General features: G+C 41.7%; 1 protein-coding gene across 1 annotated transcript in view; it reads right to left on the bottom strand.

Moving 5' to 3' along the window:
- LOC142660234 (phospholipase A and acyltransferase 2-like) overlaps window positions 1-18558 on the bottom strand; it is a 51794-nt gene extending 33236 nt beyond the window's left edge. Inside the window, exons 1-2 of the mRNA XM_075836817.1 lie at window positions 18438-18558; window positions 9405-9504 (exon numbers count right to left, since the gene is read on the bottom strand). Coding sequence (XP_075692932.1) covers window positions 9405-9504; window positions 18438-18452 — 115 coding nt within the window. The 5' untranslated portion in view covers window positions 18453-18558. The remainder of the gene's footprint in view (window positions 1-9404; window positions 9505-18437) is intronic.
- Between the last annotated feature and the right edge of the window lie 1630 nt (window positions 18559-20188).

Genomic DNA, 20188 nt, shown 5'->3' with positions numbered 1-20188 from the left:
GCCTCAGGCGGCGCCACCGAGCTAAAAACGGGGGGCGGCATATTGTGGCAGCAGGGCAAGGGGGGATGCGTGGGAAAGGCAGGGGAGAGTACTTTACCTAGCAGACGTGCAGCACGATAGGCGCACGTCTGCTAGTACACTCCCCCTCTGTGACGCTGCACGCGCCGAGAGAGAGGATCATAGGGAACCTGGAGGACTGCGGGAGGAGCGGCCGAACACTCTCTCCTGAAGAAAAGAAAAGCAGCTGGTAAGTAATGAGTTGAGGACAGGAGGCTGAGTCGTTGATAAAGACTAAAGCGGCAGAGTGCCAATTACTGCGCTCAGCCTCCTGCCCTCACTAATTTAAAAGTGATGGGCTGCTACCATACTGACAAGAGGGGGGCATCTGACTGACTGCATTGGGCAGCCTTAGAGGTGTGCGACATGGTGCTGCATCCTCCCACCATGTAGGGGGCGCAACTGTGCAGGCCGTGCTTTGGACTCTATATTCTCTGCTCCTCGTTACAAACACTGAGGAAGCAGAGGAAGCAAGTGCAGAGCCGAGGAGGAAGCTCCGCCCACAGTCCGACCTGCAAGAAACCTGTGCAGCTGGAGAGATGGTAAGTTCCTGTGTGTGTGTGTGTGTGTGTGTGTGTGTGTGTGTTTGTGTGTGTGTATATATGTATACATGCCTTGTGTCTGACTGTCTGTCTATGTATGTGTATATATGTGTCTCTATATGTATACATGCTTTGTGTGTGTGTGTGTGTGTGTGTATATATGTGTCTTTATATGCATACATGCCTTGTGTCTGATTGTCTGTGTATGTATGTGTGTGTGTGTGTGTGTGTGTGTGTGTGTGTGTGTGTATATATGTGTCTCTATATGTATACATGCTTTGTGTGTGTGTATATATATATATATGTGTCTGTATATGCATACATGCCTTGTGTCTGTATGTGTGTGTATATATGTGTCTGTATATGTATACATGCCTTGGGTCCGTCTATGTGTGTATATATGTGTTGGTATGTGTATACATGCCTTGTGTGTGTGTGTGTGTGTGTGTATGTGTATATATATATATATATATGTGTATATTTGCCTGTATTTGTAGAGGGCAGCAATAGAGTCCCCCGCACAGTGCGCCATCCAACCTAAGGCCGGCCGGTAGTATAATTTAAAAAAAAACAAAGACATAAGAAAACATTTTTTATTGAAATAAAAACTCCCCCGCACAACCCTCTTTCACCATTTTATTAAAAAAAAAAAATGTACATTATCGAAGTAGTCCAACTAATCTATGACTAAGGCTGGGTTCACACAACCTATTTTCAGGCGTAAACGAGGCGTATAATGCCTCGTTTTACGTCTGAAAATAGGGCTCCAATACGTCGGCAAACATCTGCCCATTCATTTGAATGTGTTTGCTGACGTACTGTGCAGACGACCTGTAATTTACGCGTCGTCGTTTGACAGCTGTCAAACTACGACGCATAAAATGACTGCCTCGTCAAAGAAGTGCAGGACACTTCTTTGGACGTTTTTGGAGCCGTTTTCCCATAGACTCCAATGAAAACAGCTCCAAAAACGGACGTAAAAACCGCAGCGAAAACGCAGCGAAAAACGCGAGTTGCTCAAAAAACGTCTGAAAATCAGGGGCTGTTTTCCCTTGAAAACAGCTCCGTATTTTCAGACGTTTTTGATCACTACGTGTGCACATACCCTTAGTCTAAATGGTCCAGCCGAACATAGCAAAAAAATAAAAGTTAGCAGTATTAGGCCTCATGCACACGACCGTAAAAACTCCCGTTATTACGGGTCGTAATTACGACCCGTAATAACGGGCTCATAGACTTCTATTGGCCACGGGTACCTTCCCGTTTTCTTACGGGAAGGTGCCCGTGCCGTTAAAAAAGATAGAACATGTCCTATTTCAGGCCGTAATAACGGCACGGACAGTCCATAGAAGTCTATGGAGCTCCCGTAATGACGGGTGGCTACATGTGTGCACCCGTCATTACGGCAGCGTTGCTAAGTGACGTCAGTAAATAGTCACTGTCCAGGGAGCTGAAAGAGTTAACTGATCGGCAGTAACTCTTTCAGTACCCTGGACAGTGACTACCGATCAGAATAAAGAGCAACCTGTAAAAAATTAAAATAAAAGACGTTCATACTTACCGAGAACTTCCTGCTTCCTCCAGTCCGGTCTCCCGGCCGTTGCCTTGGTGACGCGTCCCTCTCAACATCCGGCCCGACGTCCTGGCCGTCCCTGGATGACGTTTCAGCCCATGTGACCGCTGCAGCCAATCACAGGTCAATCACAGGCTGCAGCGGTCACATGGACTGCCGCGTCATCCAGGGATGTCGGGCTGGATGTGAAGAGAGGGACGCGTCACCAAGACAACGGCCGGGTAAGTATGAATTTCTTTAACTTTTATTACAGAAAGGGCTGTCCCTTCTCTCTATCCTGCACTGATAGAGAGAAGGGGCTGCCAATTAGTGCAGTGCTATTTTGCCGCCAAAAACGTGCCCGTAAATACGGGTGGAATACGGGTGGCACCGGACCCATATTTACGGGCACTGGTCCGTAAATACTGGTGCAAAATGGGTCGAATACGTGTGACACCGGACCCGTATTTACACCAGTATTTACGGGTGGGAAAAAATACGGTCGTGTGCATGAGGCCTTACAAATATAAAACCTATACTTTTTTCTCCCCTGCGCCACAATAGAAACTAGAGGTCAAGGAAAAATAATTTCCCTTCATGTAACTCTGCTTCCTGTCAACTGAAAAGTTAGCCGCCAGAGGGAAAAAATGTTTCCCCTTTGTGGAGTACAAGAAAGTCTAATTCCCAGGTGGGGCTTTCTTGTACTCATCGGGGAAACATTTTTACTTCTGACAGATTATTTTTCCGTTAACAGGTGACAGAGTTCAATAGGGGTGGTGTTAGGGGGAGGAGGGGGGAAAATATGGTCTGTTCACAGTTTGTGTTTTTTCCATCCCTGCCCTAGATTTCAATCCTATATCCGCCCCTGTGTGCAGAATATCACAAGTTCACAACAGAGCTTGCAGCGGAGAAGCGCACGCCCCTGCGGACCACGATACAGAGAGCGCGTCTAACGAGTGAGTATGGCAACTCTGCACCTCTCCTCAGCCTCCACATGTTATTGGATGAGAGGAGGAGGAGAAGGGCGGACTGTGGCTGATAACATTCACTGCTGGTATATATTTATATCTGCGGTATATTCACTGCTGCTATATATGGATCTGTGCGGTATATACACTGCTGGTACATATTTATTTATAGGTTGTGCGCAGTTTATTTTTTGCTTTGCTACTGTTCCATATGCCTTTTTTTCTAAATATACATTTTTACCCCTTGCAGTTAAAGGGGTTGTTCCAAGATTAAATGTTATCCCTTGTCTACAGGACAGGACATAACATGCTGATCGTTGGGGGTCCAACTACTGGGACCCCCACTGATAACTGGAACGGTGGTCCCTTGTACCCCTGAGTAACTGGAGCGGCAGGGTGTATGCTTGACCTGCAGCGTCATTAACTCAGGGGTACGAGGGACCCCCACTGATCAGCATGTTATCTCCTATCCTGTAGAGAGGGGATAACATTTAATCTTGGGACAACCCCTTTAAGACCTGAAAATGCAGTGAATAGTTTTCAGATAATCCAACAGACGTGGACAGAAAGCAAGTGCAGCATGCGTTACTATACTGACTGTAAAGTGCAGCGTGCGTTACTATACTGACTGTAAAGTGCAGCGTGTGTTACTATACTGACTGTAAAGTGCAGCGTGCATTACTATACTGACTGTAAAGTGCAGCGTGCGTTACTATACTGACTGTAAAGTGCAGCATGCGTTACTATACTGACTGTAAAGTGCAGCATGCGTTACTATACTGACTGTAAAGTGCAGCGTGCGTTACTATACTGACTGTAAAGTGCAGCGTGCGTTACTATACTGACTGTAAAGTGCAGCGTGCGTTACTATACTGACTATACTGACTGTAAAGAGCAGCATCTGTTACTATACTGACTGTAAAGTGCCGTATGTGTTACTATACTGACTGTAAAGTGCCGCATGTGTTACTATACTGACTGTAAAGTGCCGCATGTGTTACTATACTGACTGTAAAGTGCCGCATGTGTTACTATACTGACTGTAAAGAGCAGCGTGCGTTACTATACTGACTGTAAAGTGCAGCGTGCGTTACTATACTGACTGTAAAGTGCAGCGTGCGTCACTATACTGACTGTAAAGTGCAGCGTGCGTTACTATACTGACTGTAAAGAGCAGCATGTGTTACTATACTGACTGTAAAGAGCAGCATGTGTTAATATACTGACTGTAAAGTGCAGCGTGCGTTACTATACTGACTGTAAAGTGCCGCATGTGTTACTATACTGACTGTAAAGTGCCGCATGTGTTACTATACTGACTGTAAAGTGCAGCGTGTGTTACTATACTGACTGTAAAGTGCCGCGTGTGTTACTATACTGACTGTAAAGTGCAGCGTGTGTTACTATACTGACTGTAAAGTGCAGCGTGTGTTACTATACTGACTGTAAAGTGCAGCATGTGTTACTATACTGACTGTAAAGTGCAGCGTGCGTTACTATACTGACTGTAAAGTGCAGCGTGCGTTACTATACTGACTGTAAAGTGCAGCATGTGTTACTATACTGACTGTAAAGTGCAGCATGTGTTACTATACTGACTGTAAAGTGCAGCGTGCGTTACTATACTGACTGTAAAGTGCCGCATGTGTTACTATACTGACTGTAAAGTGCAGCAGGCGTTACTATACTGACTGTAAAGAGCAGCGTGCGTTACTATACTGACTGTAGAGTGCAGCGTGCGTTATTATACTGACTGTAAAGAGCAGCGTGCTTTACTATACTGACTGTAAAGTGCAGCGTGCGTTATTATACTGACTGTAAAGAGCAGCGTGCGTTACTATACTGACTGTAAAGTGCAGCGTGCGTTACTATACTGACTGTAAAGTACAGCGTGCGTTACTATACTGACTGTAAAGAGCAGCGTGCATTACTATACTGACTGTAAAGTGCAGCGTGTGTTACTATACTAACTGTAAAGTGCCGCGTGTGTTACTATACTGACTGTAAAGTGCCGCATGTGTTACTATACTGACTGTAAAGTGCAGCGTGCGTTACTATACTGACTGTAAAATGCCGCATGTGTTCCTATACTGACTGTAAAGTGCAGCGTGCGTTACTATACTGACTGTAAAGTGCAGCGTGTGTTACTATACTGACTGTAAAGTGCAGCGTGCATTACTATACTGACTGTAAAGTGCAGCGTGCGTTACTATACTGACTGTAAAGTGCAGCATGCGTTACTATACTGACTGTAAAGTGCAGCATGCGTTACTATACTGACTGTAAAGTGCAGCGTGCGTTACTATACTGACTGTAAAGTGCAGCGTGCGTTACTATACTGACTGTAAAGTGCAGCGTGCGTCACTATACTGACTGTAAAGTGCAGCGTGCGTTACTATACTGACTGTAAAGTGCAGCGTGCGTCACTATACTGACTGTAAAGTGCAGCGTGCGTCACTATACTGACTGTAAAGAGCAGCATCTGTTACTATACTGACTGTAAAGTGCCGCATGTGTTACTATACTGACTGTAAAGTGCCGCATGTGTTACTATACTGACTGTAAAGTGCCGCATGTGTTACTATACTGACTGTAAAGTGCCGCATGTGTTACTATACTGACTGTAAAGAGCAGCGTGCGTTACTATACTGACTGTAAAGTGCAGCGTGCGTTACTATACTGACTGTAAAGTGCAGCGTGCGTCACTATACTGACTGTAAAGTGCAGCGTGCGTTACTATACTGACTGTAAAGAGCAGCATGTGTTACTATACTGACTGTAAAGAGCAGCATGTGTTAATATACTGACTGTAAAGTGCAGCGTGCGTTACTATACTGACTGTAAAGTGCCGCATGTGTTACTATACTGACTGTAAAGTGCCGCATGTGTTACTATACTGACTGTAAAGTGCCGCATGTGTTACTATACTGACTGTAAAGAGCAGCGTGCGTTACTATACTGACTGTAAAGAGCAGCGTGCGTTACTATACTGACTGTAAAGTGCAGCGTGCGTTACTATACTGACTGTAAAGTGCAGCGTGCGTCACTATACTGACTGTAAAGTGCAGCGTGCGTTACTATACTGACTGTAAAGAGCAGCATGTGTTACTATACTGACTGTAAAGAGCAGCGTGTGTTAATATACTGACTGTAAAGTGCAGCGTGTGTTACTATACTGACTGTAAAGAGCAGCGTGCGTTACTATACTGACTGTAAAGTGCAGCGTGTGTTACTATACTGACTGTAAAGTGCCGCGTGTGTTACTATACTGACTGTAAAGTGCCGCGTGTGTTACTATACTGACTGTAAAGTGCAGCGTGCGTTACTATACTGACTGTAAAGTGCAGCGTGCGTTACTATACTGACTGTAAAGTGCAGCGTGTGTTACTATACTGACTGTAAAGTGCCGCATGTGTTACTATACTGACTGTAAAGAGCAGCATCCGTTACTATACTGACTGTAAAGTGTAGCATGTGTTACTATACTGACTGTAAAGAGCAGCATGTGTTACTATACTGACTGTAAAGTGCAGCGTGCGTGACTTTACTGACTGTAAAGAGCAGCATGTGTTACTATACTGACTGTAAAGAGCAGCATGTGTTACTATACTGACTGTAAAGTGCAGCGTGCGTTACTATACTGACTGTAAAGTGCAGCGTGCGTTACTATACTGACTGTAAAGAGCAGCATGCGTTACTATACTGACTGTAAAGAGCAGCATGTGTTACTATACTGACTGTAAAGTGCCGCATGTGTTACTATACTGACTGTAAAGAGCAGCGTGCGTTACTATACTGACTGTAAAGTGCAGCGTGCGTTACTATACTGACTGTAAAGTGCAGCGTGCGTCACTATACTGACTGTAAAGTGCAGCGTGCGTTACTATACTGACTGTAAAGTGCAGCGTGCGTTACTATACTGACTGTAAAGTGCAGCGCGCGTTACTATACTGACTGTAAAGAGCAGCATGCGTTACTATACTGACTGTAAAGAGCAGCATGTGTTACTATACTGACTGTAAAGTGCAGCGTGCGTTACTATACTGACTGTAAAGTGCAGCGTGCGTTACTATACTGACTGTAAAGTGCAGCGTGTGTTACTATACTGACTGTAAAGTGCCGCGTGTGTTACTATACTGACTGTAAAGTGCAGCGTGTGTTACTATACTGACTGTAAAGTGCAGCGTGTGTTACTATACTGACTGTAAAGTGCAGCATGTGTTACTATACTGACTGTAAAGTGCAGCGTGCGTTACTATACTGACTGTAAAGTGCCGCATGTGTTACTATACTGACTGTAAAGTGCAGCAGGCGTTACTATACTGACTGTAAAGAGCAGCGTGCGTTACTATACTGACTGTAGAGTGCAGCGTGCGTTATTATACTGACTGTAAAGAGCAGCGTGCTTTACTATACTGACTGTAAAGTGCAGCGTGCGTTATTATACTGACTGTAAAGAGCAGCGTGCGTTACTATACTGACTGTAAAGTGCAGCGTGCGTTACTATACTGACTGTAAAGTACAGCGTGCGTTACTATACTGACTGTAAAGAGCAGCGTGCATTACTATACTGACTGTAAAGTGCAGCGTGTGTTACTATACTGACTGTAAAGTGCCGCGTGTGTTACTATACTGACTGTAAAGTGCCGCATGTGTTACTATACTGACTGTAAAGTGCAGCGTGCGTTACTATACTGACTGTAAAGTGCAGCGTGCGTTACTATACTGACTGTAAAGTGCAGCGTGTGTTACTATACTGACTGTAAAGTGCCGCATGTGTTACTATACTGACTGTAAAGAGCAGCATCCGTTACTATACTGACTGTAAAGTGTAGCATGTGTTACTATACTGACTGTAAAGAGCAGCATGTGTTACTTTACTGACTGTAAAGTGCAGCGTGCGTGACTATACTGACTGTAAAGAGCAGCATGTGTTACTATACTGACTGTAAAGAGCAGCATGTGTTACTATACTGACTGTAAAGTGCAGCGTGCGTTACTATACTGACTGTAAAGTGCAGCGTGAGTTACTATACTGACTGTAAAGAGCAGCATGCGTTACTATACTGACTGTAAAGAGCAGCATGTGTTACTATACTGACTGTAAAGAGCAGCATGTGTTACTATACTGACTGGAAAGTGCAGCGTGCGTTACTATACTGACTGTAAAGAGCAGCGTGCGTTACTATCCTGACTGTAAAGTGCAGCGTGCGTTACTATACTGACTGTAAAGAGCAGCGTGCGTTACTATACTGACTGTAAAGTGCAGCGTGCGTTACTATACTGACTGTAAAGAGCAGCATGTGTTACTATACTGACTGTAAAGAGCAGCATGTGTTACTATACTGACTGTAAAGAGCAGCATGTGTTACTATACTGACTGTAAAGTGCAGCGTGCGTTACTATACTGACTGTAAAGAGCCATTAAAGGAGCCCTGACACAAGTTTGAACACTGACATTGTTCTTTCATTTTTGTGTTTGAATTTTGGATACACGTTGCCCTGGTCATTTTACTAGTATTTATAGCTGGGGCAATATAGAGATATTTACTACACAATTGCCTGTAGCATTATGAGACTTTGCAGTTTATAACAATGATGTTCAATAAGGGCCTGTTCACATCACCGTTCGATTCCGTTCCGTAGTCGACTCCGCTATTGATTCCGTCGGAAAACCGGAAACCAGCCGGAATGGTGACGAACGGAAGCCATTAGCGATATTTCCATCAACATTGAGATCAATGGTGACTGAAACGGAAGCTGTGCTGTCACTTTCACTTTCTGTTGCGGGGTTCACCCGACAGAACCTCGGAACGGAAGCGAACGGTGATGTGAACAGGCCCTAATGTATTTTTTAGTTTCGTTTTACAAGTTGTTTCTTACTTACAATTTATTTTTATTTATTTTTTTTGTGTGGAGGGGGGGGGGGGGCGCCATTTCCATTTTCGCCTCAGGCAGCAGAAAAGCTAGAATCGGCCCTGACAGTACCCACATATTCCTAGCGACGGATCGTTTAGTGGTTAAAGGAGGTTGTCTTAATGTGACAACCCCTTTCCATAGGACCTATTAGTGCTTATACACGTCATAGAGGTGGTTCCTCTGCTCAGAACCCCCTCTATTAGCCATAGTGGCGAGCTGCGCTGCTAGCGGCTTTTCGCTTTGGCAGCCTTGGCCTTTCCTTGTATTACATGGCTACAGCAGGGGAAATATATGACCAGCTATGACTTTCAAACAGCTTATAGTCCCAGGGTTTTTTTTATGCCAGGTTCAATTGAAATAGATTACCTGTGAGATGTACAATATAGCCATCACCAACGTATATGCCCCAGTGTTGATAAAAGGGGCGGATGAATTCAATCAGATCGCCAGGTTGTGGAGGTGGACCCTAAAACATGGATGAAATTAATAAGACATTATACCAAAATATACAGTACATACTCCAAATATGAAATATGTGTACAGCTAGTGCACTTCTGTATGATCCAACAAAAGCTGTTGTGACTATTACAAGAATCAGGCTCCATGGTCACTTAAAAGTTGTTTTATGTGGGTTACTGCCAAATGTTATTGAATGCAATGGAAATTGTTGGCCTAGTGACAGTATTCACTGTTGCTCAACAGAAACAGTCAACAGATAATCACAAAGCATACAGTACATTCAGGAAACATGGATTATCAGGCACGAGGCTAAGCTGTAGATGATGTATATTAGTTGCAGTAGAACCACAAATGTTATGTCTAATCGGCATATTTTTACATTTGCATTGTTTCCATAAATATATTACTTTAGCTTCTGAGTAGACATATATGTTTTTTTACGGTGTGATGTTTCCCCATACATTGATATTGTTTCCTACTGCCCAGACATCCAATAGTGCTCTGAGCCAATCAGATGTCCCCACTGCTTCACCTCTCCTTTTACAGCATAGACTTTCAAAGAATCAAAGGGAGGAAGAAAAGCTGCAGTTGTAGCCTCTTCTCCATGTCTACTATTTATTCCATTACTTTAGATAGATCTTTGGGAGTACTGGTGAAAAGGACTAGAGTTTGATTAAAATATAACTTTTACTAATATCTTATAAAAAAGTGTGCAGACGTAAGCACACTAGAAAAGACGTTTCACAACAAATATATTGCTCCTTATTGCAGGAACAATCAATACAATTATTCCGTTTTACCCATGGTTGTTGGGGATTTCTGCCTCTTGAGAGACCCTGTCCCCTAGGTTGTCTAGAATAGTTTCTTCCTCTATATGTCTTGCTCCTACTATTGTAATTTTGTACTGGCTCTGTGAAGTCTGTATCTGAGGAGGATTGATACGTTTCCCATTTGCTTCTCCCTTTCCTCTCCTCAAAACAGTATAGTTTGTTTTCACGGAAATTCTGTAGATCCCGGACAAACGAATGATGTTTTCTTTCAATTAAATTATATTGAAACTTTTCAAAAGTATTCTGTAAACGTGATTCTTTCACAGTATATTCTGGGTCGGTTTTAATCTTCAAGGTCACTTCAACTTGTTCTTTGAGTTTTTTGCTGCCACTTCTAGGGTGTTTCACTTCATCCTATAGGATTTACATGAATCTTAAAGAGATACTGGTTGCTTCAGCCTCCCATTTGCGCATTAGTTCGGGATTTTGTAGTCTAGTGGCTGGTATAAAGGTAATTCTAAGTCCTCTTGGGACTATACTGTGTTTAACCCCTTAAGGACTGAGCCTGTTTTGGCCTTAAAGGAACAGTGTCACCAAATTATTTTTTTTATATCAGTTTTATGTTAGGGTTTTATTAAAAACGTTTATATTTATTTGTGTGTTACTTTTTTCTAGTTTTACACTTTTTCTTCCCTATGGGGGCTGCCATTTTTTTTTCCATTTCTGTATGTGTCGATTAACGACACATACAGACATGGAATACGGCAGCTCCAGTCCCATAGGGACTGCGAACGGGGCCCGTTCCATCCACTATGGTGTACGCCGTGTGTGTGGGAACGGCGCATGCGCCGCTCCCACACAGTCCAATTTGAAATGCGTGCCGTCCGGCGCCATTTTCCTGTGGACTGGAAGTCGCGGCCGGACAGTAAGATTACTACTTCCGGTCGCGGCTTCCGGACTTGTGCACATGGAGCAGCGGCAGCAGACGGAGCGGACGGACCGGAGGGAGCGGCGGCGACTGGAGCAGGTAAGTGATTTCTATGTATGTTCGTGTTTCAGTGTGTGTTTACTAGTGTATGTAAACCTTCTACACTGTGTGTTAGCTCAAAAAATGGTGACACACAGTGTAGGAGGTTAGACCGTTCAAACCCCTCGTTTCTCCCGGCACTAGCCAGGATAAAGGTGGGGGGGATTCTGAGAGCTCACTAGAGCGAGGGATTTTTTCCCAAATTTGCAGCATAAAGCAATGTGGTTGCTTTACCACATGCAATGCTGCAATTTTGGGAATTGCTCCATCTAGTGACCAGTGCTGGTTACATATTATAAATTGAATCCAATTTATAATATTTCCTGACTCGTGAAAAAAATAAAAAAAAATTAGAACAATGTTTAATCACCTACACACTAATTGTTTAACTAAAAAAAAAACAAAAAACATGTTTTGCTGGCAACACATTCCCTTTAAGGACACAGCCTATTTTTTCAAATCTGACATGTGTCACTTTATGTGGTAATAACTCCGGAATGCTTTTACCTATCCAAGCGATTCTGAGATGTTTTTCTCGTGACACATTGGACTTTATGTTACTGGCAAAATTTATTCGATACATTAAGTATTTAATTGTGAAAAACACCAAAATTTTGCGAAAAATTGCAAAAATGAGAATTTTTTTAAATTTATATGTATCTGCTTGTAAGACAGATAGTAATACCACACAAAATTGTTGCTAATTAACATCACCCATATGTCTACTTTAGATTGGCATTGTTTTTTTAACATTCTTTTATTTTACTATGACATCACAAGGCTTAGAACTTTACCAGCAATTTCTCAGATTTTCAAGAAAATGTCAAAAGGCTATTTTTACAGGGGCCAGTTCAGTTGTGAAGTGGATTTTAGGGCCTTAAATATTAGAAACCCTCGATAAATCACCCCATTTTAAAAACTTCACCCCTTAAAGTATTCAAAAAAGCATTTAGAAAGTTTATTAACCCTTTAGATGTTTCACAGGAATTAAGGCAAAGTAGATGTGAAATGTTCAAATTTCTTTTTTTTTTTTGCAGAAATTAATTTTTCATCTATTTTTTTTGTAACACAGAAAGTTTTACCAGAGAAATGCAACTCAATATCTATTGCCCAGATTCTGAAAGAGCGCCATTTGTCTTTTGGAGCTCAAATTTAGCAGGAATGGTTTGCGGAGACCACGTCGCATTTGCAAAGCCCCTGAGGTACCAAAACAGTGAAAACGCCAAAAAAGTGACTCCATTTAGGAAACTACACCCCTTGAAGAATCCATCTAGTGGTGTAGTGAGCATTTTGAACCCACAGGGGTTTCATAGATTTTATTAGAATTGGGCAGTGAAGATAAAAAAAAAACATTTTTTTCCAAAAAGACGTAGCTTTAGCTAAAAAAAAATCATTTTCTCAACAAATAAAGGAATAAAAGAACCCCAACATTTGTAAAGCAACTTCTCTGGAGTACAGCAATACCAAATTTGTGGTCATAAACTGCTGTTTGGGCACACAGCAAGGATCAGAAGAGAAGGAGCGCCATTTGGCTTTTGGAGCACAGATTTTGCTGGATTGGTTTCTTGACACCATGTCACTTTTGCAAAGCTCCTAAGGTACCAGTACAGTGGAAACTCCCCAAAAGTGACTCGATTCACGAAACTACACCCCTTGAGGAATTCATCTAGTGGTGTAGTGAGCATTTTGACCCCACAGGTGTTTCATAGATTTTATTAGAATTGGGCAGTGGAAATAAAAAAAATCCTTTTTCTTCAATAAGACGTAGTTTTAGCTGAAAATGTTTCATATTCTCAACAAATAAATGAAAAAAAGCACCCTAACACTTCTAAAGAAACTTCTCCTGTGTACGGCAATACCACATATGTGGTCATAAACTGCTGTTTGGGCACAGAGTAGGGCTCAGAAGGGAAGGAGCGCCATTTGGCTTTTGGAGTACAGATTTTGCTGGATTGGTTTCTGGACGCTATGTCGCATTTGCAAAGTCCCTGTGGGACCAAAACAGTAGAGACCCCCCAGAAGTGACCCCATTTTGGAAACTACACCCCTCAAGGTATTCACCTAGGGGTGTAGTGAGCATATTAACCCCACAGGTGATTGGCAGAAATTGGTGTGCACTCGATGTTGCAGAATGAAAATGTTTTTTCAATAGATATGCCAATATGTGGCTCCCAGCTTGTGCCACTGGAGACACACACTCCAAAAATTGTTAAAAGGGTTCTCCCGGGTATGGCGATGCCATATATGTGGAATTAAACTGCTGTTTGGGCACACTGTAGGGTTCAGAAGGGAGGTAGCGCCATTTGGCTTTTGGAGCGTGGATTTTGCTTGTAGTAGTTTTGTTTTGAGTCTTACTGGTGTTTCCGTTTATAATGTCGGGGTACATGTAAGGCGGGCGGAGTATATAAGGGGCATAGTCAGGTGGTATAGTGGGGTAAAAAAAAACAATAAAATAATCCATAGATGTGTGTTATGCTGTGACACAATCCTTTCTGCACAGGCCGGTGTCGCACTAATAAATGGTCTTTTCATATTCCCCTTTTGGCCCGCACTCCGCACATTTGAATTTTGGGGAATTTTGCTGGGAAAGTGTTGTCCTGGTATAATACGGGTGCCCTCACTTCCAGCAGATATGTTTGGGCCCTCCCCTTCCTGGTTCCCTAATTTTAGGGGCCTTGATAATTCGCCACTTGAAACAGAAGAAAGGTTCCCCTCGAGCCGGCACAACTACATATTTTTCTTTCCTGATTTATTGGTGCCTTGACTAATTTTATTTTTTCATAGACGTAGTAGTATGACGGCTGGTTTGTTGCGGGACGGGCTGTAGTTTTTATTGGTACCATTTTGGGGTACATGCGACTTTTTGATCACCTGTTATCCTTTTTTTTTTGGGAGGCCAGGTGACCAAAAAACAGCAATTCTGGCATATTTTTTTAGGTTTTTTTATTCAGCGTTCACCACGCATTATAAATTACATGTTATCTTTATTCTGCGGGTCAGTCCGATTCCGGTAATACCTAATTTATAGCACTTTTTATGTTTTACACAATAAAATGTTTTGCACAATAAAATTACTTTTGTAAAGAGAATGGATTTTTTCTGTCGCCAAGTTGTGAGAGCCATAACGGTTTTAATTTTTCATCGACGGAGCTGTATGAGGGCTTGTTTTTAGCAAGACGAGTTATAGTTTTTATAGGCACCATTTTTAGGTACATGCGACTTTTTGATCACTTTTTATTAAAATTTTTGGAAGACAAAGTGACCAAAAAATAGCAATTATGTCAGTATTTTTTAGTTGTTTTTTTTTTTACGGCGTTCACTGTGTGGAATAAATAAGATAATATTTTTATAGTTCAGGTCGTTACGGTCGCAGCGATACCAAATATGTATGGCTTTATTATTTTTTTCAATAATAAATGACTTGATAAGGGAAAAAGGGCGATTGTGGTTTGTCATATTATTTGAAACTTTTATTGTATCTTTTACAACTTTTGTTTTTACTTTTTTTACACTTTTTTTTACACTTTTCTTTAGTCCCACTAGGGGACTTGAATGTCCAACTGTTTGTTTGATGTTCTAATACATTGTACTACCTATGTAGTGTAATGTATTAGAACTGTCAGTTGTTCACTGACAGCAAGCCAATCAGGCTCCGCCTCTGGGCGGGGCCTAATCGGCTAACGTAATGGCAGATAGGAAGCCATTGTTAGGCATCCTGTTGCCATAGTAGCAGTCGCCAGCCTTGCCATCGCATGGCAAGGCTGCCGATTGTATACAAACCACTTTGATGCAGCGATTGCATTGAATCGCTGCATTGAAGGGGTTAATGGCAGGGATCGGAGCTAGCTCCGGTTCCTGCCGATAGATCGGGGTGTCCGCTGTAACATACAGCGGACACCCACTGCTGATGACGCTGGCTCAGCTTCTGAGCCGGAAGCTGAGCCGGCGCCATCTTGCCGATGGTACCAGAAGCCTCCTGGGCCCCACCGACGACGAGACATAGGAGGATTCCGTTACAGGCTGATCGGCAGGTAAGCATTAGCCCTCCGATCGCCTTTGCAGCCACCGGCAACCCAGCGATCACGTTGCTGGGGCGCCGGTGGCTATAAACTCCTCACATGCTGCGATCTCTATTGAACGCAGCATGTGAGGGGTTAATCGGTCGGATCGGAGGCTAGCTCTGGTCCTGGCCGATACCTCAGGGTGCCAGCTGTAACATACAGCTGTCACCCGGCGGTGATGTCGCTGGCTCAGCTCCTGAGCCAGCTTCATCTCCATCACGTACAGTTACGTGGAGATGCGCGAAAAGGCCATCTCCCATCACGTAACTGTACGTGAAATGGCGCGAAGGGGTTAATGTAGTTTTCAAAAGATTGCACCTCCCACCGTGATATTGCTTGTTCTTTATAACACTTCGCCATATCTTCCCTGATGAATTTCGGCAATAGGAAACGCGTCGGGAGAAAGTAAAAATATTGTTTGTTTATACAAAAATAAAGGACAATGAGGTTTCCCAGTCCCCATTTTGGAAAATAGCACGGACTTTGCTGTACTACAGAACGGGTAGAGGGGGGTTCATAACCCCAGAAATACCAATACATAAGTTTGAGTGACCTGGGAAAATACTTCTCTTTCTGTAATAAATCTATACTTTATCTTGGAGCATTGTATATACCCTGTGAACAAATCTGAGGGTTATCTGCAAAACTGTATCCACTGACTGCACAGTTTATCAATACAAAAAAACTGAATAATTGTATTGATTGTTCCTGCAATAGGGAGCAATATATTTTTTGTGAAACATCTTTCCTAGTGTGCTTATGTCTGCACACTCTTTTATAAGATATTAGTAAAAGTTATATTTTCATCAAACTCTAGTCCTACACATTTTTACTTGGCAAAATTAAGTTTTAATAATCAACTGATGTAGACATAACTGAAATATGGGCTACAGTAAAATACCGTATATTCTGCACTCTAAAGAAACTAGAAATGATGCAAAATAATTTTTTATTATTCAAAACTATATAAACATACATTACAAAAATGTGTAATCTTTATACTTTGAGAGAAGAAGGAAAAAGGGAAGAAAAAAAGAAGGGGGGACAAAGAGTAGAAGGGCAATTTGTTGCTAGAACCAATAAGATAATTCTCTCTAAGGCCCCATGCACACGACCGTGCCCGCAATCACGGCCCGCAATTGCGGGCACTGCCGGCCCGCCGACTGCCACCCGCATTTTTGGGCCATGCTCCCATACAAAGTATAGGAGAACGGCCCGTAAAATACGAAAAATAGGACATGCTCCATAATTCCCGGCACGGTTCTACGGCACGGACACCCATCCGTAGCGCTACGGAAAGGTGTCCACGTTCAATGAAAGCGAATGGGTCCATTTTTGCAGCCCGCAATTGCGGTCCGCAAAAACTGAGTTTTTTTACGGTCGTGTGCATGGGGCCTTAGGCTGTGGTCACATCAGCGTTGCCCTTCTGTTGAGGGGTTCCATCTGCGTTTTCCGTCGGGTTAACCCCTCTTCGGAAAGGCAAACTGAAACCTTAGCTTCCGTTTCCCTCACCATTTATCTAGATCGGGACGGAAACATTGCTAATATTTTCCGTTTGTCACCGTTGTGATTCCGTTGTTTTGACGGAATCAATAGCGCAGTGAACTTATGGGTTAATTAGGATGTCAAAATATCCATAAAAATACTATAAATTATTAGTGACGACCAATACGTCTTTTCACGGCGGTCACTAAGGGGCCTTAGGCTAGGCCGTCGCCTTTTCACAGCAGCCCAGTTTAAGCCCTGCCCGGGCTACTGCTCCATTGGCCGCGATCGAAGTTTACTTTGATCGCGGCGGTTTAACACGTTAAATGCTGCAGTCAATAGCGACCGCGGCATTTAACGTGGGGTGCCATGGCAGCTGGGGGCCTGATAAAAGCCCCCAGGTCTGCCCTGGGCATATGCCTATTAGGACGTGCAGGAGGGACTAAGAAAGGTCCCCTAGAGAGACTAAAAAGATAAGTAAGTAATGTGAAATACTAATTATTAATAAAAATTACAGTAAAAAAATAAATAAATTACCTCTTAAATTTTTCCCCATAAAAAGTGGTTTTATTTAGTAAAAGTGTAAAAAAATAAGGTCATTTAAACTGCAAGGTGAACACCATAAAAAAAAACCCTACAAAAAAACAATGGCGAAATTGCTATTTTTTTCCATTACCCACCAAAAAATCCATAATAAAAGTCAATCAATAAGTCACACGTACCCCAAAGCAGTACCAATCAAAACTACATCTCGTCTCGCAAAAAACAAGCCGACATATCACTACATTGACGGAAAAATAAAAAAAATGACGGCTCTTGGAAAGCAACGATGCAAAAACAAATAATTTTAGTTCAAAAGTATTTTTTATTGTGCAAAAGTAGTAAAACATAAAAAACCTATACATATGTTATATCATTGTAATCGTACCGACCCATAGAATAAAGGTAACGTGTTATTTACATCGCACAGTGAACAGCGTGAATTTAAAACGTATAGAACAATGTCGGAATTTCAGGTTTTTTTTGTATTCCCCCCAAAAAAAAGTTAATCAAAAAATTATATGTATCCCAAAATGGTTCCATTAAAAAGTACAACTAATCCCGCAGAAAACAAGTCCTCATACGGCTACCTCGACGGAAAAATAAAAAAGTTATAGCACTTTGAATGCGACTATAGAAAAACTAAAAAAATAACTTGGTCATTAGGGCCTAAAATAGACTGGTCACTAAGGGGTTAACAAGCCATCATGGAATTGGAGCTTTTCCTTTTTTAATTCATGTATTGGCTGTATTACTCCAAAAATCTGGCAGGCAGAATATTATACCTGCTTCACTATTTTACCAGCTATAAAAAATATAATAACTCCGACATTTAGTTACTTTCCTTTATGCTTTCAGTTTCAATATGATTGATGTAGAATGTTATTGTGGACAGAGCAAAGTTTATATAATTGATATTATGAGCAAATTCTTTTTTTCCATTCAAACTCAACAGAACCAGTCACTCTAATTTAATGTTCAGCATAATAATAGTATTAATTTAGACTTTAGAATGATTTTTGTTTAATTTGTTACAATAGAGGATTATTTCACTCACCGACACCAGGGGCATTTCTCTTCGTGACTCTGAACTTTTAATAAACTGTCTGCTCTTTAGTTTCCCGTCATCACTGTGCAGGACGCAGGAAGTATGACTGTGCTTATAAACAAATATAAGGTCACCAAAACAGATGCGTCTCAGACCACACCTATTTACAGATTTATAAATGGACACATACAGTAAACTGAGTGCACTGGACAGAATAGAAACACTGTCAAACACAGTTATTGAGGGGGATGAGAGAAGGCTGAGGTCTGTTGCAGTTTTCACATTTCTAACATTCCAGTAACCAAGACATATATTATACATATATTCTTTACATTCTGTAAAAACGAAATAGTATATAGAAGATGGAAAATCGCACTGTAACGAAGGAAAATAAATACCTTCTAGAGAGAGGGCAGAGTAATGTCTGTGTAATTTATAGAATCCGACAGTAGGATAAACAGAGCCTGGCACCAAGCACGTGACAGCTCTGTGTGACCGCAACACACAGCTAATATAATCTCCGATTATTTGGCCAGAAAAATGTGAGTAGAAGCAAAACGCACAATAAACACACCTCATTTTACTATCTTCATATGTGCCGCAAAAAAGTCAAACAAGGGACAGTTAACCCCTTAATGACCGGGCCTGTTTGGGCCTTAATGACCAAGCCAGATTTGTTAAATCTGGTATGTGTGACTTTATCAGAGAATAACTCAGCGAAAGTTTTGAATATCCAAGTAATTCTGACATTGTTTTTTCGTCACATGTTGTTCTTTATTTTAGTGGTAAAAGTAGACTGATACGATTTACGGAAATTAATAAAAAAATAGAAAAAATGAAGAAATTTTGTAAAAATTATAATTTTTCCCTATTTTTAACGGCAATATGTCACATATGTACATACATACAGTACAATTTTTTTTATTAAATATATATTTCCATCTCTTTACTCTATTTTGGCAGCACTTTTGAAAAAACAATTTTTTTTTGGAGCAATTTAGAAGACTTACAAGTTTAGTAATCATTTTATACATTTTGAAGTACATTTGGTTTTCCTGCACCAAGCCAGGTTTTCAGAGGCTCATAGGTGTCAGAATGGTGGAAACCCCAACAAGTGACCCCATTTTGCAAACTACACCCCTTAAGGTATTTATTAAGGGGTGTTGTAAGTATTTTGACCCCACAGTTTTTTTGTAAGAATTCATGCAAAGCAGGCGTAAAAAAATATAATCTCACTTTTTTCATAAAAGTATAACTTTGAAGACCGATTTCTTTGTAAAGCGACCATGAGAATGAAGAAACACACCCCAAAATCTATCACCCTGTTTCTACTGTTTTCAAAAATGCCCCCATTGTGACTCTAATGCATTGCCTGGACACACGGCAGGGCCGAAAGGAAGGGAACACCCGGAGACTTTCAGGTCTCATATTTTGCTTGAAAATGTTTTAGGCCCCACGGTATATTTGGAGAGGTTTTGAGCTACCAGAATGATAGAAACTCCCCATAAACGACCCCATTTAGAAAACTAGACCCCTTAAGGTATTTATCTAGGGGTGTACTGAGTATTTTGACCCCACAGTCTTTTGCTAAATTTAATGCATAGCAGGTGAAAAAAAAAAAAAAATCACTTTTTCCATAAAAATATCACTTTGAAGACCGATTTCTGTGTAAAGCGACCATAAGACTGAAGAAACACACCCCAAAATCTATCACCCTGTTTCTCCTGTTTTCAAAAATGCCCCCATTGTGACTCTAATGC

The sequence above is a fragment of the Rhinoderma darwinii genome, chromosome 9, assembly GCF_050947455.1.
Source record: "Rhinoderma darwinii isolate aRhiDar2 chromosome 9, aRhiDar2.hap1, whole genome shotgun sequence".
In the NCBI taxonomy this organism is placed as follows: domain Eukaryota; kingdom Metazoa; phylum Chordata; class Amphibia; order Anura; family Rhinodermatidae; genus Rhinoderma; species Rhinoderma darwinii.
Note: the sequence above shows the minus strand (reverse complement) of the source record. Positions and strands in the feature narration are given on the sequence as shown.